The 21,893-nt window shown below is 40.1% G+C and overlaps 1 protein-coding gene across 20 annotated transcripts in view; it reads right to left on the bottom strand.

Moving 5' to 3' along the window:
- Positions 1–1,355: 1,355 nt before the first annotated feature.
- Positions 1,356–21,893, bottom strand: part of kif1aa (kinesin family member 1Aa) — an 83,163-nt gene continuing 62,625 nt past the window's right edge. For 6 of the 20 annotated variants that reach the window (XM_049586991.1, XM_049586992.1, XM_049587007.1 and 3 more), the window contains 11 exons: positions 12,186–12,300; positions 11,939–12,072; positions 11,784–11,845; positions 11,556–11,701; positions 9,506–9,694; positions 9,296–9,367; positions 9,059–9,180; positions 8,671–8,814; positions 8,335–8,527; positions 8,131–8,249; positions 1,356–5,505 (listed from right to left, as the gene is read on the bottom strand). In XM_049586991.1, coding sequence (XP_049442948.1) covers positions 5,463–5,505; positions 8,131–8,249; positions 8,335–8,527; positions 8,671–8,814; positions 9,059–9,180; positions 9,296–9,367; positions 9,506–9,694; positions 11,556–11,701; positions 11,784–11,845; positions 11,939–12,072; positions 12,186–12,300 — 1,339 coding nt within the window. In that variant the 3' untranslated portion in view covers positions 1,356–5,462. Of the gene's footprint in view, positions 5,506–8,130; positions 8,250–8,334; positions 8,528–8,670; positions 8,815–9,058; positions 9,181–9,295; positions 9,368–9,505; positions 9,695–11,555; positions 11,702–11,783; positions 11,846–11,938; positions 12,073–12,185; positions 12,301–13,896; positions 13,921–19,355; positions 19,383–21,893 lie in introns of all 20 variants that reach the window. The other 14 variants (XM_049586987.1, XM_049587000.1, XM_049587001.1 and 11 more) reach the window with 3 other exon arrangements.

Below are 21,893 nucleotides of genomic sequence, written 5' to 3'. Positions count from 1 at the left end.
TCACAAATCCTCATCAACCTGGTTTAGAAATTAATTAAAAAGTATATAAAAAATAAGTCTTTAAGAAATAGTATCCTGATATTTAATTTAAACATTTTTTGTGTATTTTTTTTTTTAAATCTTTGTCCTTTTACTTATACTTTTTCTTTTTAAAATAGTATTTTCAAATGCCTGGATGGAAACCTGACACTTTTTGGAACTGCTCTTGCACTGTAATTTGAGCATCTGTTACTAAAAACAAACCAAAATAATAATAATAATAATAATAATAATAATAAAAGAGTAATAAAAAAAAATAATGAGTCGACTGTGTGAATTGCCGAAAGGGTCTCAAAATATATTGCCTTATAAATAATTATTGTCACTATATACATGTATTATTGGTTTATTTTTTTTTATTGTTATTTAAATATGTGTCTATTTTTTTTTATTTAGTGCAATATAGCCTTGCCATTTTGATTTTATCTAGAATTTGTTTTAATCCTGTTAATATTGTTTGGAAGAAAGCAAGATTCTATTTTCCTATGAAAATTTGTGCTGTTGATTTGTTCTAAATAAAGTTTTTTTTTTTTAAGTTTTTATCTACAGTCCACTTAATCAAAAATTTAAGTTCAAAAGTATTACCCACAGTGAAAAAGATCAATTTCAAATTAATAAGTAATATTGTCCCTATTCCTCTAGCCAATTGCTTTTACAAACACAAAGCCAAATTTATGAAAACCCTATTTTTAATGATTTATGTCATAAATTTCATTGTAAATCCCTGAAAATATGAGTTCAAAATCCGCAAAACAACTGCTTAGAGGTGCAAGATGTACGAATTAATAGTGTGAATGTACAAACCTTTAATTTAAATGAAAGATCATTTTTAATTATTTATTTTATTTTTTATTAATATCATTAATAGTTTAATATTATCATCATTATTATTATTTGGTGTGCACTTTTAATTTATTAACTTTTTTTGTCTTAATTTTAAATATATTTCATTTTTACAAGTCAGACAAATAAGGATTCATTTCTGTGTTCAACCTATCTTGTAAATTTTATGTTCAATAAAGACATGGCAAAAAAAAAAAAGATTATGTATTTCTTTGTGCTTGTAAATGATAAATAAATGCTTGATCACCAGTTACAAAACAAATGCCAAAAAAAAGAGAAGTCCGTGACTTTGTGTTGCATAATTTCCATGTTTATTTAATATATGACAATGTGTTTAGTGTACACAAACATTTGACGCTAAACTCCAACACTCAGAGACACTGACTGAACTACTGCCCATTTAAGAGTTTGTAAATGGGTGCAACTTTATAATACACTGTTCACAGCAATCATGTTTATATACAATGCAAAATAATTTCAAGAAGGGAAAGAAAAAGAAATGTACCAGTGAAATTTGAAGAAAGAAAAAAAAAAGATCAGATGTGGAAGCACAAAAATGTAAATGATATTCCTTCAAAGGGGAGGGGAGGGATTAGAAAAAGTAGAATTTGTGAAGGCTGTCAGAGCAGGATGGTGACGGCAGATATTGAAATAAGAGTGACGGTGTGACAGAGAGGTGACTCACAGCGTTACTCTGTACACTACGCGATGAGTAACAGGGCCGTAATGAACCAACCTTCCCTCACACATCAGTGGACAGATTATTACAGGTATATCCCACAACCTCCATTTGGTTCCCTGATAGCAACCAAACTACAATCAATAAGGAACCAGACTGTGAAAATAGAGGACAGGTCAACATAACCACTCCCGCAGAATAAGTATTTTCAAATATCAATGTACATTCAGTGTGATTTTTTTTTGTGTGTGTGTGTGTGACTGCACCAAGAAAACTTTGGTTGGCTCAAATGTGACGCACATTAAAAGGCCCAATGAAAACAAGAGGAATAGTGTTAACACAGAGATCAGACTGGAGCAGTCCCGGGCTCACGTATAAGATTAAGTTTTGAAGGAAACGTGACAGAAATGAGTGCTTGAGACAGTGTAATGCACAGAACAGCAGGGGATTCCCTCAACGATGATGATGATGATGCTCTAGCTGGATAAAATACGACTGCAGCCTCTGCCAAAAAGTCTGTCATAGACTTTGATCATAACATCAATCACAGGATGTGTTACACAACAAAAAAGGATATTAACAGACTATTTGATTAGCGACAACTACAGACAGTTGTGCACACATGTAGGGTAGTAACATGTTTTGATTGGATCACTTTACAATATGTCCACAACACACAGAATACTTTCCAACCTCGGGAAAATGATTTGAGGATAAGTCTGGTGGTTTTCAAGCTGGTGTCTGTTTCCACATGTTTTTATTTTTGTCTAAGTGACTAATGGGAGCAACCATCTTTAAAATTGGGCCAGCAATGAAACAGGCTGTAATATAACCACTCAAGGCATGTTTGCACCATCAATTTACGTCCACTAACTGTTTGTTTTTGCCGCTGACAGGCTCAGATTATTATGCTAGGTGTCTGATGAGGTATAGAAAGGATCCCTACAGAGATAGAGCTTGTTGTTAGAGTAAGATCAGGGTATCTACTGTTATAAATAAGCTACGTTTAAGACTTTTAAAGACATATTTAATACCACTTTAAATGGAATTTAAGAACAAACTTGCCACGTATATATGCACAAAAATTGAAAATATATATTAGGTAAAATGACACTGACGATGCTCTCCATGTTTACTGCTCTAAGCATACAAATAATAATGTTCAGGCTGGCCTGCAGGCTTTCATTTAACAATGCAGACTCACTGCATGAGTGAAATGCATTACAGGGGCGAATATAGAGGCATTACGCACGTACGGGTGTTGTGTCGAAGTAGTGTTTCCTTCCTGCTAAAATGTTTCCCATAGCACCAACACCAGAAATTCTCACAGTGACGTGACACATCCAATTTTAATTTATTTAATACATTTTAGGATTTTTTAAAGACCCACAGCCACCCTGAAGATCCTATTATTCAACCAGAAACAGCCTCACAATCACCCTCACCAAACCCACCAGACTCCATTTAAATTATAACTGTTTCTGATTAAACAAAAAGTTTCAGTTTCTGATTAAACAAAAAGGATCTTACTCTTAAACAAAAAGGTCTGTCTCTGTAGGGATCCTTTCCACAATGCTGTCAGACACTTAGAATACTAATCTGAGATTGCTTTTTCTATCAGACTGCAACAGGACAAGTTTTTGAAAAGATGGGAAAATTGGATGGTGTACATTAAACCTGTGTCATTTTATTTGTAATAGATTTTTTTATCCTTGTTTGTAAAGTGATGAGAGTATCATGAGTGTATTTTTTTGTGTTAGTTTTTTTATGTTCATACCTGTATTTAAGAAGGTCCAATTTGGCTCCTGTATTACACACTGTAACTAACTGTCATGTTACTTTCTGCTGTAACTGTGTCCGACAGAAGGCCTGTAAATACAGGGCTATGAGTTGTGAGTGTGATTAAGCTGTCTGACTGGACCTTGAAATAACTAAATAAAAAGAGATTTTTAAAAAAAGCGTCAAAACAGCAGCAACAACAAGTACTTTTAGTTGACATAACGCAAATAGTTACGTTGCAGCCTCATTTAATACAGGACCAGTTTCAAAAATACCAAACGTACCTTGTAAAGTAGAGTAAGGTATTGTATGGATTACATCAGCAGCAAAAATAAAAACATACTTCATTTTTCAACACTTAAAGAAATAATATCTTGCGCTTCTGTGTTACAGTGTAATGCTTTTCGATCGTCGTATTCACACCACTGTCACTGAGCGTGCTCTCTAGGCTGGCTGACCTGAGGCACACTCATCAATCAAGCTTCACATGATGAAAAAACAGGCGCAATTTGCACTTTGATACTGTCAACACATTGATTTTTTTCCCCCATGATTGTTTAACACAATCCTGAAATATGTTAACGTAGGTTTTTCAATGTATAAACATGAAGTATGCTCTGTGTTATGGACATTAGTTGCTTTAGATAAGTAACATGTACATAACTGAATATGTAGGTGATGATGATGATGAAAACCATGAAGTGATGTGATATGACCTGCAGACACTTCCAGAACAGTACTATAGCAGCATGGAGGATGTAGTTTCAAAGCAACTGGTGCAGAGGCATACTGTACAGTATGACTGAAAAGAGAGGCACTACATTTAATCAATATACATATCATTCAGAAAACCAGTTTCTTATTCTGCTCTGTGACGAACAGTTTATACGTTTGATCATCTAACAAGGTAGCTTTGTGTTAATATTCTCTACCTAAACAATATATTGGCCTTTTTCTGATGTATATTAGTGGGGTCAAAGGTCAGGTGGGACGATCCTAATCTTAAAGGGGATAGTATTATTCAAGTAATCTTCAGCACAAGAAAAGCGGCCAATCATAAAGTCATTAAACTGTTTAAGCAGCATTAACTGCATGGGGGGGCGAGGTCGTATTATTCAAACATTTAAGGAACTCATATTAAAAAGTGCGGTGTGCAGAAATTGCACGGTACTACTACTTTAGAAATATAAATGTCTTTGTAAATAAATACATGCAGAAATAAATAATAAAGCTGTTAAATATCTAAATATATCACATTTTAAAACAAAATTCAGGTAGAGAATGCGATTAAATCGGGAGGATTAATGGTGATGACGTTCGATTACTTATCGTGTGAATGTAGATACCCTTGGTGCTCCTACACGTAGCTAAAACGACATGAAATGCCACAAGAACATGAAGTCTACGATGAGATGCCATTCCGTTGCCAGGCTGTGTGTGCTAACGTTTCTAAGAAGTTTCAGGAAGAAGAGGCAGATTACTCAATGTCAGAATTTATGGACTGGAAAGAAAAGAGAGTTATTCTAAAGAGTTACACTCATCTGTCATTTTTTTTAAATTCTAGCGTGTATTTTCTAGCTGTATGCAAACCAGTTGAGACACTGTATATATAGCTGTAGAGTAGAGAAGAATCTGCATGATTTTCTATTTACTGATGTAGCGATGTGATCCTCACTGACATGGCAGCTTTAAGTAAAAATAAATGTCACTGCATTTTTTTTAAGGAGTAAATGCATAAGGCTCGATGTGTCACTGACAACAACTACAGTACATTACCATACGTATGTAATCTGAGCTAAGAAACTGTTGCTACTTCCTCCATTGTCTCCATCCGTCCAGCTATGAACTCCAGTACAGTACAGTGACAGCTTTTTGAAGAGGTTCTTCAGACTACGAGACTCACACCGCAGCAAAGGCCTGACACGAAATGGGCGCTTTAGGTGCTGAGGACACTAGTGATAAACTGAGGACGTACAGAGGGGAGAGATGGTTGTTGGTGACGGTGGTAATGGAGGGGTGGGGGTGGGGGCTCAGCACAAGGGGCGGGATCAGGACAAGAATCTATGTACATCTTAGTCTCTGCGCTCATCCTTCTGTCATGAGGTTTGCTCAGGGTCTTGTTTCACATCCTCATCTGTCCGGCTCGTCTTCTCGACAGCTTTGACCTGAGAGGCAGAAAAGAAGATGTATTTGTATTAAAGGCACAGTTTGTTTCTGCTGCTGGGGGTGTCTCAATCAAAATCACACCAAAAGACAGACTTTGAACATTTTGTGAAATTGCAAGTGATCATGGGAGTTGTTGCCTTCGTTGTTAAATAACCACCACAGCAGATGAAAATTCATCTGACGTGACTCAGGCAGAAATTATGTTTGTGGACAAGTTGATGTATTTAAGTTTTATTCATCTTCCATTTAGTCACACTTAGTCACGTTGTGTCATTTCATTCTAATGGAATAACCACAAGTATCATTAGCTAACATAAAATTACCGTGCTAACTTATCATTAGATTAGAAGACGACAACGACCCACGCAACTAATATTATGTGGCAAATTCAATCGTGGAGCAATCTTGCAACCCACTGGCTATCATCTCATGACAATAAAGCCTCCAGGGGCAACCATGGATGTATAAGGCTTCATTTACACCGTAAGTGATGTGTTTGCGAAGTGGTCCACAAGCGTAGCGGCAGTCACTGCTGTCCTGTAAAATACAACCCACACCTGAACAGTTGGTGGCGGTAGTGCACCGTGTTTGCAAATCTCCAATAAACCCCAAAGAAGAAGAAGTGCGTTTGGACCCAAAGCCCAGGGTGGACAGTTTTGCGTGGCAGTGATTATTCCAACGCTTGTAGAATTATTATTTAGCACTACAAATGGGTAAGTAGTCTTTGTCTGCTTTGTATTACTACTAAACACAAGTTTGCTTGTGTTGTGACCTCTCTCGGCCACCATAGATGCCATTTTTTTGTTGAAAAATTCAACCATTCGCTCGTGACTCACGCAAAAAAATGGCGTCTCTTCTATTTTTGAGCTTGCTCACGAAAGCAGCGCGACTCGAGCAGTGTGCAGAACGTTTGCAGTGTGAATGCTCTAACCTGTTAAAGGTAGGGTCTGGAGGATTTTCAAGGTGCTGTTTATAAACACACATTCAAATTCGGCCCCTCCTATCAGGCTCAACTCTCCCGGGTGTACGGAGCCCGGAGGTACAGAAGAAGGCTTCACAGAAGAGGTTCAGGCAAGGCTTTCGCTGGTGCACTCTTGGACATGTTCAGACACGCTCGGGCACGGCATCTGCGCTCTCTCATTGGCTGGGGAAATCTCCGCCCAGAAGCGGTCCGAGCTCACAAAAACATCAAAATACATTTAAAGGGCAGGAGCTCTGCAAACAGAGTCACCACCACACATGAGTAGAAGCCCATAGGTGATGATTAAGCAGGCTTTCATTTGTATATGTCTATATTTTGTTTTGTTTGAAAATCCTTCAGATCCTACCTTTAACATGCTTGCCCAAATAAAAACGTGAACGCTACGTGAACGCATCGCTTGCAGTGTAAATGAGGCCTAAGGAGAACGTGATACAGCGTTGGAGACGGGGCTCTGTTCAGTAACGACAGAAGCCAAAAAAGTTGAGTTTTGTGTGTAAAATTATTCACAAAAGTACAAGCACACTACAGTAACACCAACTTTAGGTTTCGCGCTCCGCTAACTTGAATGTGGATACAATGATTTAATTGTGCGGCTCTTTGTGACTTTAAAAATTTTATCAGACCGAATGGATCAAATCCCATTAGTGAAATGAGTCATTTCGTGGGGGTTGTGATACCCCAGGAATTCATCCACTGTTTTACAAATGTCTCTTTAACAATGTAAGTGTATGGGAAAAAGTCTTTTTGGGCCCAATGGCATCACGAGACAGTCTCAGAAGTGATAATGGGGGATAATGTTCCTGGGGGCTTGGGGGCAATGGACAATATCTCGGGAGATCCAGTGCAGCCAGCCCATATCAGGGCCAAGGCTTCCTCTTCAATGCACCGTATATTGTTTATAGTTCAATTAGCAACTTGACACAGGTCCAGACAACATTTCGGCTTTCTATAAACACAGATCAATTAGAAAAAAGCTGATAAAAATTTAAATCCCTGTCAGACAATTGCAGGTGGGTTCTGAGATTAAATTACAGCCAATGCTTTCCACATCTTTTGCTCTCCACAAGGACTGTTTACCTGGAGGCCACCAAAATCTGCCGAAATGTGATTCATCAGCACTACTTGGATTTCAAATAAAAACCAGAAGCAAAGTCTTAAACCACTGCTTACGAATTCTGCATACATTTGAAAGCGCTTGTTGTAATGTTATGAGGTTACCATACGCAGCAGCTTGGTGGCTGGCATGAGTCACTTGTTATAGTAGCACCTTGATCGATATATCAATAAATTAGGTCTCTGTGTTGGATTACTGTGTTGCAAAATGGCATGTAGTTAATAAAACATTTGTACAATTCTTTGACATTATGGGATTTACAATGACGCATCTGATGTCTGCCATGTGTCCCTGGAAATTAGAGCAACTATATGGGGTAAAGTGGACGCCATGATTCCACAGACAATTAGCAAATTAAATATTACTTTGAATAAAAATACAGATTTCATTGCACATTGTTGGAAACATTTGGGATAATGTAAGTGCACAACCCAACAAAATATACAACTTGTTTTCAGACATTTAATGCAGAAATGTTAACTTTATTAAAGACACATTTTTCAGCTATAATTTTGTGTTTAAGTTTACCTGATAGTTCCAGCGAGGAGAGGATTAAATGCGTACAGCCAGTCGTGCATCTCTTTGTCATTAGTGGCTTGAAGCAATATTCCACGATGTTCTGTGCACACGGCAAACGTGTACGGAGTCTGTTGAAAGAGCCAAAAAAACCTTATTACACCATACCTGAGATTTCCACTGATAAGAGAGCAGAAAGAGGGGGTTTTCACCAACCTTCAGCATGGCCTGCTGGTCCTCACTGTACTCCACCTGGGCAGAGGAGAGGTTGAGGATAGCCCGCTCCACAGAGTCTCTCTCCGTGTTGTAGATGTAGACGTACGGCCGTCGAACAACAACATAGCGCTTCACCCATCCGTTGGTGTGTGGCTCCAGGAAATGCAAGTAACCCTTCTTTGACACAATGGGGCTGCAAATATAGAGATGAAATATCACCACATGAGAGAGATGTCTCCACCAGAACAACAACTGGTTCAAGCGAGGACTGAGAAGGTAGGAAATATTAACTTAGACACTTGGGATGCACCCATGGCATCACTGTGGCACACTCACCTGACTCTTATTTCTTGGATATCAGGGACAAATTTGCGGATGCGTGGTTTGGTGTCAGGGGCTCCATTGACGGACTTCTTGGCCTCACCGTCTTGCTGTGTGTCAGGGGTGGGACTGACGGCACGAGAGCGAGGCATAGGGGGTCTGCAGTACAGAAACAAGATGCTTATGAGCCCTAGTAACAATGCAGCTCCCTGAACTTGATGCGACCAAAACACTAAACCATCCTAAATAAGTCATGCTATCACACTTCCAAACAAAAAAGGAACACAGTCTGCAATACACAAAATTTGGTTACTACAGGCACACAACAAAGGTTACCATAGCTACAAAGGATGACAAATAATACACAACAATAACCCTACTATAAGTACATCTTGGGACTGACCTGAGTTCGGCATTTCCATAGCAACCCTCAACCAGCGAAGGGCATGTAGAGGAGGGTGTGATTGTGTTGAGAGCAGAGATTGAAGCGGAGTCTCTAAGAATCGTCACTGACATCTCTGAGATCTGCAACACACACAAACACACAGGTGCATCCTCGCTAAACTGTGACGAAATAGTTGACGCAGATAAATCAGATATTTTTCCAAGTGTATTAAAAATTTGTGTGTTTGAGCCCCACCTTGCTTTCACTGGCGCTGACACACACGTGGCTGTATTCTCGGTTAAAGGAGTGGGTGAGCAGCCGCAAACACTGTGTGTAAAAAAGACAGAGCTCAAAATTTATTCTCAGGTTAGAAGCAGATTTGACGCGACTGACGCCATAGAACAGGACAAATTCTTATCTGGAAGGGAAATGCAATCAAGACTAATGAAAGCAATGATGGCTGACCTTAGCAGCGAGCTCCCTCTGCCTCTCAGTGGTGATTTCAGAGCTGGAGCTGACCTCTGGGTCGACCTCAGGGGGCTGAGGAGAGTCACTCAGCTCCTCGGTCAGGCAGGACTGCAGGGACTCCTGGCCCATGAGTAGGGTGGACTCCAGTTTCTCCCTCAGCAGTAGATAATGTTTGGTCTTCTCCACCTGAGGGAATGGCGAGAAAACATCAGAATCGCTGACAATTTTCCTCGCTGAGACTGAAAGAAAAATTTCTGCAAGCAACTTCTGGGATTTGGATTGGTCAACAGTATATTTGACAAATCTCAGCCTGGTTTCCAACAGGAGCTCAGCTGCTTTCATATCATATATTATTTTATTATATAGTCTGAGAAAGTGTGTTGGGATATCTGGCACTATGTAGCCCTTGAGTGGTTCACTTTTAATTGCAACTTATCAGTATCTATTGCTGAGAAAATGTCTGATTGTACTCCTCTGACCTGTGGAGTTCCTCAAGGATCTATCCTAGGCCCTGTCTTATTCTTCCTTCACATGCTCCCTTATACCTCAGTTTGGCTGTTTTTCTTATTATTACTATGCTGGTGATAGACAGTTTTATGCATTTGTTAACCTGGAGAACTTTAAAATCTGTTACATTACATCAGGAGATCAGTGCCTAGATGTCTCGTAGTTTTCTGCAGTTAAAACACGACAAAGTTCTTGTCTTGAAATTCTGTAACAGTACTTAGAGTTTAACTCACAGTTAAGTACAAGAACCTGAGGACTCATTTTATATTTCCAGCTGAGATTTAAGAAGCATCTTATGTGAGTTACTCATACAAATATTTCATACTTCAGAGCTTTCCATTTTATGTTGTGTTCTTTTAAATTATATTGGTAGTTTTTATTCACGTTGCATTTATTTGAGGGTTTTGCTGTAATCCCAACAAGTGCTATATGAATAATTAAATGTTTGTTTATTCAAAAACATTAAGGACAGTAATAGTGTGCTTAGACCTGTGGTTCTTCTTCCAGAGGATTCCCAGAAAAGCGCGAACAACTTAACACAACTTAAATCATTACAGAAGTGGGCCGAATGTGATTAAGTGTCATTAGAGTGACTATTCTCATTGTAGGCTTCACTTCCTCCACATTTTTCTCGACAACTGTAGTTGACGATAGAATTCTGGTCTTAATCATATCTAACAACCAAAATCTTTTCAGATGGAGGTCCCTGAAGTGAAATCTTATCAAATGGGGATCCGTGATCTGACATGTATCAATTTAAGGGTGCTACGCATGAAAAAGGTTGAGAACCACTGGCTTAGACATATTTATGATGAAGACTGGTAACCACAGCATAACAACAGGGACACAAATCTGGCTGAAAAGCCCTCCTATAAACACCATGAGTCACCATTAAAGAGTGCATTTCACATGTAACATATATATTGTATAAATCAGGGACTGAATCCAAATTACAATTTGAACCAATGACCAAATCTTCTCAATCCCCCCAACTGGTATTATTTTTGGCCCCGCTGTTGCAAAGATAACTGCATCGCTTTCTTTAGGGCCTAGCAACTACTAACAACACAGGGCACACTGCATTTTGCTTTCCACAGTTACTTCAGTTGTTAGGCCATCCACCATTTCTGCTACTGGGGACAGTAATTACAAAGAACTTCCACTGATACTCTTTGGTAACTGGGAAAACAAAAGTGCTATCCTCTGTTTTGGTTGCGCAATGGCTAACGCGCTTCCTTTGTAAATCAAGCCTGCATTTTCACAGGAGATCGTATCCAGTGGCAGAGTTGCACAGTCAATACAAGGCTCTTAGAGAACCAGTCTAAAAGCCAATGGTGTCATTATTCTATCGCCATTACATTATGCAATCAACACTTCATAATCATAAAGCAAAAAACTTGTCTATTTCCACACTAAATAGATGATTTAGAGACATGTTTTGGTACATGTAGGTTCAATAAATGAGGGCTAGCAGCATCTTTCTTTAACTGATTGATAAAAGTAGCATATGCTATCAAAGAAAAGTAAGTAACGCCCTCACGTCTTGCAGCAGGCTGAGTTTCTCCAGCTCCCACTGGTGGTCCAGAATGAGGCTGTCACTACGGGGCCTCCACCCAGCCAGGTTCTCCTCCCCACGGACGTAGGCCACTGAGGTGTCCAGCACCCGCCTGCGTCTCCTCTGCATACCTGGGGTGGGCACGTGCAGGATTAGAAATGCTGCAGATGAAAGCTTAACAATGCAAAATGGTAACTTTGTCTTGACTCTCACCTGGGCTTCCTGCATCTGCCAGGTTACATAGGCTGACCTCATAAACGCCAGTTACACGGTTTCTAGAAAAGGAAAAGAAAAGAGCTCTTTATCAACACAGAGAGCACAGGAGCAACATCATGTCTTTTTTTTATAGCCAGCAGTTTAACACTCACCCATCTGCCGCTCTGAGGCTTCCAGTACCAAACAGGTTTCGGATAGAGCGGGAGGCTGAGAGCTTTGTGTCTCGAGAGTAAAACACCATGCAGATATCTTTGGTTATGATTGCAGGCTGGGTGCAGTTCTCCATCTGCAATGTGTAAAAGGCATTTCTGAAATTGATCCCGTGGAGTAATTCAAACATCATCTCTGATACTGTAAGAGCTATTCCTGCCTCTCATGAGTGCAGGCAGTGTGCTGTACCTCTAAGTAGGCTGAGAGGGTCATGTAGATCTTCTCCCCATATGGAGTGACTCGATTTAGTAGCAGGGAGTTGTGCATGGAGCTGTCCCAGGCAGCCTCGAAGCGGTAGAAAGTCCTGAGGTGATCCGAGTGACAAGAAGCCAAAAAAATAAATCAGCAGTCAAAATTGAACCCTGTCTACCCAAATAACAAATAAGCAGTCAGAGCTAGACCCATGCTAACAGTCTGTCAACCTAACAACAGAGATGTTAAAGGGACAGTTCACCCCAAAGTCAAAAACATGCATACATTCCCTTACCTGTAGTGCTTTTATCAGTCTAGATTGTTGTGGTGTGAGTTAGTGTGAGTGGTGGAGATGTCGACCGTAGAGATATCTACCTTCTCTCCAGTTTAATGGAACTAGATGGCACTCAGCTTGAAGTGATCAAAGTGCATGCAGAAGGAAGACTGCATCTACTCATGGACGAGAGTCCCATACTCCATTTTTTTTGATACCAATGCCATTATCGATTCTGCTAAAAGGTCCAACTCTCTATCGATTCTCTTACTGATTCCCGATCAATTCCCTGTGTGAACAAAAGTAGGCCTACACAGGTTTTCAGCATTAACGCAAATTATTTCTTAGCTTTGAGTCTGAACACTGTATTAATGAAAGGAGAGAATATTTGTACAGCATTCATTTTCATTTTGTTTTCTTGGTCAATGAAAAAATGTGCCAAGTCTGCCTGCGCTGCGCTGATGTTATTACAACAGGATATTTACCCTCTGTAATAAGACTGGCTGCTCGGTTACGAAGCAGAGGCACTCATGTGTAGAGTCAAATACATGGCATTCCTAAAAGTTAAGCTCATGTAGCAACAGAAGAAGTCTCAGCATGGTGTTGCTGGTGTTTCCTCCTTTACTTGAAATGTTAATTTTACAGATATTGCGGCAACACCTTGTTGTAAGTTTTCAGCAGCTCAGACGCACAAGTTTGATACCATTGTTTTGCGACAATGAGTCATATGATTCTGATGGATGGCACAATATGTAATGGAAACCAGTTCTCAATTCCCATCCCTTGACAGCATGAGATGTAAAAGTTAATGGCGCTGTGACATTAGCTAGCTCAATGGTGTTAAGTGAGCTAGCAGTAGATGCACGCTTCCTTCTGCATGGTGATATGGTCGGTGGATGTAGTTCAGTAGAATGAAAATAGTTCCTACATGAAACTGCTCACAACAAGGTCTGTGGATTATCTTGAGTAACTGCGGCATCACAATACTCTGCAACTCACACCAAAACAATCTAGACAGATAAATAGCACCACAGGTAAGAGGAAAAATATGTATGCTGGATTTTGGGGTGAAATGTCCCTTAAACATAATTATAATAATATTTATAATAATCCACAATACTTCAAATACATAAAGACGTGGACTAAAATCTGATTTGATACACTGAGAACATAAAATTATGATTCATAGAAACAGTCATTATCAATCTATTAATGGCATTTTACAGCATTTAAACACTGTAATCTCAGTAAAACAAAAGTGCAGATGAAATCTTTTTGCATGCAACAGGCTGACTGAGTTGATGCTCTGCTTTGTACAAAACACCACAGAAAAGCAAAGAGAGCGGAGATGACTATTGGTACAGAAAAAAAGGACGGGGAGGGGGGTGATGAGAGAGACAGCCAGACGCAATGAGGGACAGGGCAGTGAAATACCTATGGTCAACTCCCAAGGAAATGCTGTGAGAAAGAAGAAATCAGCAAAAGAACAGAAAGTGAGAATCAGGCAGTATGTTGTGGTCGTGCGCTGTGTGGCTGGGATGGTGTTTGTCTTTTTTCACACTGTTATCTCATTATGTAAACACTGCCAAGGACAGTACAGCTCACCCATACACAAGAGGCTGTTGAGAAATCCTGCAGAAGGTCCTGACTCACTACGTTTACACACACACTAATATTCCACTTGTATTCCCAGTATGACAATATTCTGGATTTGACACCGGTCATGTAAACAGCACATTCTGAACATATCCTGAATGAAGCATTTTCCAATTAACATGAAGGACATGCTGCTATCATTCGGGTTAAAGGAGCATTCTTTGGACATGGATGCAGCGCATTTAGAATATGTGTATCAGCTGGGGTTTCTACCACAGTTTGCGACACACTGCCTCTGTTCACGGTCATGTGTAGTACACAAGCCAACTTGCCAACAGTTTGCCCAAAAGAAAAACCCACATTCCTTGTCAGAAGAAGAAACACACCTTCTTTTAAACACTATGAAAGACTTGGAATTTAACAGGACATGAGCAAGTATCGCAACACAGAGCTTTTCAAGAAGGTGGTCGAAGGAATAGTCTCGCGTAGTTAGACCTATCTCTGGAGTCAGTGCTTGAGTGAGGTCTGGAATCACCGTATTACCATTCTGCTATAAAGGAAAAACACTCTGATTTGTTTTTGTTTCTCTAAACCAATCACAATTGTCGTGGGCGGCGCTAAGCCCAGGATGCAGTGACGGTGCTCTTGCAAAATAGTGTCACGGAGTGGTGGGACCATAGATTTTAATAATAACTAAATACCAGACCCCAAGATGGCACCTATGCATTCCAGTGGAGTGGCTTGTCTGGTACATACGCTGACAAAGTTTTCTAGCCTCCAGGTTAACTTCCGCAGCGTGCAGCCCACTGAATATGCACAGTAGTGTTTATCCCACTGGCCTCGCCCATGAGTTCCCGCTCGGCTCATTTACATTGTGATGTGATTACATTGTGATGAATACCTTTTATCAACTTGAGGAAAGTTTTACAAATATAAAACTTCCACAGCTCAAAAATTCAGAATAGAAAGAGTCATAATTTACCTTGTTTGCTGTTTAAAGTGTCCTCAACAGTTTTACACAAGAGTTTTTACTGCAATACTGCCAATGGCCACTAGGCGAAACTTGCTACAAGGCTGAGCGGCTTTCAGGGGGTCTGGGCTGGGGACACACACAGTGACAGAGCTAACTGTTCAAGCCGTGTTGGTATTGGTGCAAGTTTGTTGGGACCATTTAACAGCTCGGTGTTGGGTGTTAGCGCTGCTCGTGGGTTAGCTCGTGCTAACTGGGCAGACTCTCCGGGAAGAGAGCAGCTCTGTTAACAGCGGCAATGGGAAGTTTGCTGATCTGGTGGGAAGTCGAAACAGACCAAGATCAGACCGCCAACTCAAAAAGTGTTCTTATTTAGGCATCGACAAGGCAAATTAACAGATCAACATCCAGCATGAGAGTCCTGCGAGATTGAGTCTGGGGTTTTCAGAGTCACGTTCACAAGTTGATTTATTCATTGTAGATTTTTACATCAATTAACATAAAGAAAAAAGCGCGCATGCCTTATTGCACAATCCAAATCTTCATCAAAACTTGCCATGTTTGGTATGTAAGCTGTTCGCTCGGAGGTTGTTGTTATTCTTTCCCACAACAGAGGGGATTTTGACAACAGTAAGATGCAGAAAGCATGAGGGAGGGTGAATGCCGGCATAAGTAACTGGCCAGTGGCAAGCTTATAGCTACTGTCTACATCTGGTGAGTAAGACCACTGGTTGAAAACTCTGAAATATACCTATTTTGACACAAAAATGCAAAATTGCACAAATGGCTCCAGTCGTTCCACATTTCCAAATTTTGACGTGATTAACGACATGTTAAGGCACCTTAATCAATGAATGCACGGCTGCGTGTACATGGAAACATTAGTGGAATATTCATTTTCATTCGACATGTAAACAGCTTCATAAGAATATTGTCTTTTTCAGAATAAGGGAATATTTGGTGCATGTCAACGTAGTCACTGACTTGATGCAATCTCTCCTTCTGCTCTACCACTGAAAAGGTCAAATAACAGCACACGGCCATTACTCAAGCAAAACAATCCTGCTTTCTGTTACGCCTCTGATTTACTCCCTCCATACGTTAATGTACACGATTTTTCCCATTTCCCCTGAGGGGGAATAATCACACAGTGAAACCAGTTATTCCTCTGGCCTGAATCCCGGACAGTACTGCCTTAAATTTAAAAAAAGATAATCCAAGCATGAATTGTAAAAGGAAACTAATGTTTCTGTAAGCCATAAAAACAGGCTGAATGGACTCTTCATGAGGTTCAGATGTTGGGCCCACTGGCCTTGGACCGAGGTGACCTTGTGGGAAAGTGAACAATGTGTCACCCAGAAGAAAGCAAACAGCAATGAACTGAGTTGACTCTAGTGAAGAGAACTCTGTGTGAATAAAGGGGGATTCAGAGTGTTTTTTAAGTAATTAGCAAGTGCATTAACACACACACACATCACACACGCACACTTCTTTCCTAGTAGTAGAGAAGTGTTCGCTTACACTACAAGGAAGCAATTTCCTCTTTGCGCTACACCAACATGTGCTCCTCTGCGTTTTACTACCTCCTAAAAATGCGGGAGCCAGGATTGAAGTCATGCTGCTGGCAGAACATGTGAGGAGCCGTTTGTTTCTGGTGTTTGGCAGAGTTTCACCGAGGTACACTGAGATTCAGAAATATTCACAACATTGCAGCGATTTTGAGCAAAGTGCTACTGGTGAGGTAATGGTTCAGTGGATTACATTTTAATAGCTGCATTTTAATAGCGTGCCAGAGCGGGTACTGTAAATGATGTGATCCATATTACAGCACTTGAGTGGATGACTAGTGTTCCTGTTAATATTCTGTAGCTGTGATGGGAAGCACTCTCCCTCCGTGGGATTAGAGCTAACTAACATAATCATGTTCATGGATTCAAACTACTGCTTCACTTCATTATGAAAATAATAAACAGTGGAGTGGAGAAAGCAGGAAATAACAGTTTTCCAGCATTATCTGAATACTCCTGCTCAGGACAGGATGCACCTCTTTGCCTTTGTTGTTTCAAATTAACTGTGTTGTAATAATGGATCACTAACGCCCTCTACTGGCAAGTACTAACACCTCTTACCCACACTGAATTGTTTTGGTACGACCACTGTAAATCATTTGGAGCACGATCATGTTGGATGCTGCTTTTTAAAACTAATCTGCGAATAAATAATTATCTGCAAACATCCATAAGAAGGACAGAGTGAAAAGATAGTTCCTTAAAAATGTCAGCAACATTTAAAGGGGACCTATTATGCTCATTTTCATTTTCATCCTGGTAATTTGGGTTTCTACAAAAACATGTTTGCATGCTTTCATGTAAAAAAAAAAACAAAACAAACAAAAAAAAAAACCCCACTATCTTTCTCTTAGTGTCTTTGCTGGAACATCTGTACTCACCCTCTGTCTTTGTGCTCTGATTGGTCATTTTTTTATGGGTCTTCTGCATTTTGGCACCTCTGCAGCGTCAGTGTTGCAAACTTGGCGACTTTCTCATTTGGTTTAGCAATTTTTCAGACCCTCTTAGTGACTTAATTTCTAAAAAGCGACTGTGGAACAAATTTAGTGACTCATTTAGACTATTGGAAAAAGCGAGAAATATATTCAAATATATTGATTTGCAGCACTGTGCAGGCACCGGCTGGGCCTCAGACAGGGTGGGTAAGGCGTCGCTGGGCATCCTTCATGACTGAACTTTTATTGAGAATTGTGTGCTATCAATCTAAGCAGACACTGGCACAGTTGGGTCAGTTCTTAATGTTAAACAATTACAAAAAGTAACTAACAAATCGAGGAGCAGTAGAAGACCAGCAACTCACTGTGTTCTGTGAGGTAAAATTACTGTTTTGTCAATAGAGTAACAGTATCAGTGTCAGTTTCCCGCTGTAAATGGCTGACTGATGACAAGGTAAAGCTGTGAAAATATTTTCAATATAGCACACACTTGAACTGATGTTGATTTTTTTAGGTGGGCTCTTTTTATGTGGCTAATTTAACCTCAGCTCTCATGTCATTTACATGTTTATTGAGGATTTTTCTGCCGAATCTTAACCAGACAAGTTGTAAAATTCTTCCATTTCTGTCAGAGTATAATTAAGAACATGTCACCCCGTCATCATCCCCTCCTTCCTTTCATGAGACATTAGCAACATTGACATACAGCTGTCTCTAATATACGAAGATCCTGTTGTGAGATAGATTTCTCTGTCTACCTGTGAATGTGGCTCTCCCACATGCAAATGAGTGTATGACATCATCTGGCGACCTGGAGCTAGTGCTAGCTACTTTGATTGGAAAAAAAGTTGCCAATACTGTGCAGCATCATTTCAGCCGGGGAATGACTGTAGCAGAGTGTACCAGCACTTCTGGCTCCTAAACACAACCGGACACGTTGCAGCAGTCTTAAAATCTGAAATCAGGGAAAAATTTACAACATCAGCAACTAGGATTATATGATTCTCTGATGTTGGCATGTAGCTACATATGTTCGTAGCGTACTTGCAGCCGGTAAATGGCTGTAACGCAGAATAGCGGCATTGCTGATGTTAGCATATAGCTATGTGTAGCAGCGTAGGCTACGTAATGTGAACACTTGCAGTAGTGTGCCTGGACACACTATGGCACACTATGACGTCATACTGTAGCCAGAGGAAAAATAAAAATAAAAAACTATTAGAAACAGAGCATTAAGAATGGTCTGACGCCTGCGTTTTTTTCTCACAGGGATTACTTTTACATACGTTTACCTCATAATTTGAAAATCTGGCCACATTTAATATAAACATCCTTGATCCTAACACTATATATAAGACACATAATACAAAAAGCATATTAGGTCCCTTTTAAAACTTCAGTTTTTGACCAAATTCTGTCTGTTCACTTTCTAAAATCAGCCTCTTTAGTTCCTACAGCAACTGCTGAAGTGGAAACAGAAGAGTGTGATACTGGCCCCACGACACCTCCAGCAGAGACACAGCCAAGGATTCACGTTGAAGCAAAGCGAGCCATGCAGATCCTGTCCATCATAAACCGCAGCCTGATAACAGCTCAAACACACACCCAGCGCAGCAAGAGAACCGGGGACATGCAGAACCACATCCCTCACTTCGCATGAGGGGGAGAAAACAAAGAAGCACAGATGAAATTCCTGATAGAAATGGCATAGTAGGAGAAGGAAATCACGGGACGCTGAGTAGGAATGACAGGGTGTCGAGGACATTAGAAAGATGAGATGTTTGTGTAACTTAAGAGCATGAGAAGAGAGGCAAAATAATATACCTAGGCATGTCCGAATCAAGAAACTGTCTGCAAAAGCAAAAAACAACATTCTGTTAGTGGACTGGAGGGAGAAAAATGTTAGCATCCATAAATACCTTGATGTTAGTCTCTGAAAGACTGAGCAGAGACCACACTGGACCGCAGCCTGACACGGTGCTGAGCCCTTAAACCCAATTACTGGCCAGTGAGGCCTGAACAGGACAAACATTGAGGGCTGAAAACCTTAAGGGTGCAGCACCATGGTCAAAAAAAAAAAGCTGGTCAAGCAGGGGCGCTGGACAGTGCTGCGTGGAGCGTTTGGTTGCTTAAGATTAAAGGGACAGTTTACCCCCAAATCAAAAACACATATTCCTCCTCTTACCTGTAGTGCTGTTTATCAGTCTAGATTGTTTTGGTGTGGGTTGCAGAGTGTTGGGAAAAATTGGCCACAATGATGTCTGCCCTCTCTCTTTTCTCCAGTATTCCTTCTGCCCCACGATACCCGTACAGCATCTATTTGTCTGTCTACCAAACAACACCCGCAAACTGTATCACTGCGCAGAAGGAAGCGTGCATCTTCTCATGGATGAGAAGCTCGTGCTCATGACAGCACAAGATGCGAACATTAATGGCGTCCTCCTCGCCTGTGCTGTAACATTAGCTAGCTTAGCGGTGCTTGGTGAGCTTGCAGAAGGATGTTTCCTTGTGCACAGTGATACGGTTGGAGTGTGAAGTTTGGTGGACAATATGGGTGTGGGAAAAATAAATCATGTACAGAAATCTAATTTTGTGATGCATCAAAATAGCAAAATAGAAAATAGTTCCTACATGAAACTGCTCACAACAAGGTCTGTGGATTATCTTGAGTCACCGCGTCATGATTTCTGCGAAGAGACATAGCTGTTGAGTTTTTCAAATGTATTTTTTGGCTCTCTTGGCACCACAAGCCAAGTGTCATCTAGTTCCAGTATATTGGAGAGAAGGCAGACATGTCTACGGCCGATATCTTCAACACTCTGCAACTCACATCATAGAAAAATCTAAATTGATAATGAGCACGACAGGTAAGAGGCAAAATATGTATTTTTGATTTTGGGGTTGAACTGACCCTTAAAAAACTCAGTACACCCAGGCCTGGGTGATGCATTGTTAGGCTTTTTGGAGAGTGGTTGGGAAAGCAGAGGGATTAAGCAATGAGCCAAAAAACAGAGGGGTCACAAAATCATAAGTTAAATGTCAAAAATACTTTACAGTTCTCACAAATTGAACTTGGATAGTACAATAATGTCGGCTAAATACATGAATAGAAAATCTACAATATAATACACTAAACATAGCTGCCACTAAATAGTTATGCAGAGGTGAAGTTAATAATGAGTGATTTTAGATGTTAAAAGACAAGCCAGTGAAGAGTTAACAGCGGTCAGTAATGACTGGATAAACATGTCTAAACACAAGTTCACATTATAGGGACTCTAGTCTTAAAGAACTCTGCTGCCCTCTACTGGCTGGCTGCAGAACAACACAAATATTATACACAATTTAATTACTTTTTTTTTTTACATTAGATGTCACAGTCACAAAGCGCTACCTCATGTCTTTTGTCTTATGGTGAATTGTATGATGTTAGTAAGACATTCAATGTATTTTAACAACAACACTGGTCTGTTGGGTTGTTGTTTCCTGTGCGTTTCATTCAGGCTACACCTACACCTGCTACTCTACAAATTAGGCTGCAATATTGCAACACACCCAAAATCACAGGGCTTTTAATCAAGGGATTCAATAAAGTGATGATGAAATGTTGTATGTCCACTGTACACTATGGCATCATACTGAGTCCAGATATAGATTGTTCAAGGTTTGTTAGTCATTTTGCACTACTTGCAGTGATACATGATGCTGGAGTCAGAAAGCCATGCATTTTAATTTCATATTGGTGTGTTACTGGATTAATTAAAGGTATACTATATAGGAACTGCCAGTTAGTGTGTGTAAACAGTATCACCAGTGAAATTTAAAGCGAAAGCCGACCCCAGATTGGCATTTTGCCTTGCCGTATTTCGTTTTTTTCTGGCACTGTGTCTATGATACCTGTAGCTTCCTCTTGGATGTGTGCTGAAGAAGAGAATTAGAAAATCCAGGCAGAAGGCAAAGGCCACCACAAACTGAGAGTGGGTCACAATGATGATACACTGTTTTTTTATTTCTGTTTCTTTAGAAATATCCTGCATAGTATACCTTTAACGAAAGCCTGTCCGTTCAGCAGTGAGACAGTGAATTCAAAATTCTTGATGTCTATAAGCAGGTCAGTGTTTGGGTTAGTAGATCTAATCATGGCTGTGAGATGAGACGGGTTAGAGGTGAGGTGATAAACAAGGTGAGATGCAACATGTAGGCGTCACGATGACAGTCAAACGGACAGGAAGCACAAATTAACATCAAGGAGGGTCGCACAGCCAGCATGGACAAGTGAATTCATAACTACTGATGTGGCAGACTTCAAAAACTGCTCTTAAATAACACCTTGATTCACTTTGCTCATCGTCACTTGGGTTT

The sequence above is a fragment of the Epinephelus fuscoguttatus genome, linkage group LG10 (assembly GCF_011397635.1).
Source record: "Epinephelus fuscoguttatus linkage group LG10, E.fuscoguttatus.final_Chr_v1".
NCBI classification, from domain to species: Eukaryota; Metazoa; Chordata; class Actinopteri; order Perciformes; family Serranidae; genus Epinephelus; species Epinephelus fuscoguttatus.
Note: the sequence above shows the minus strand (reverse complement) of the source record. Positions and strands in the feature narration are given on the sequence as shown.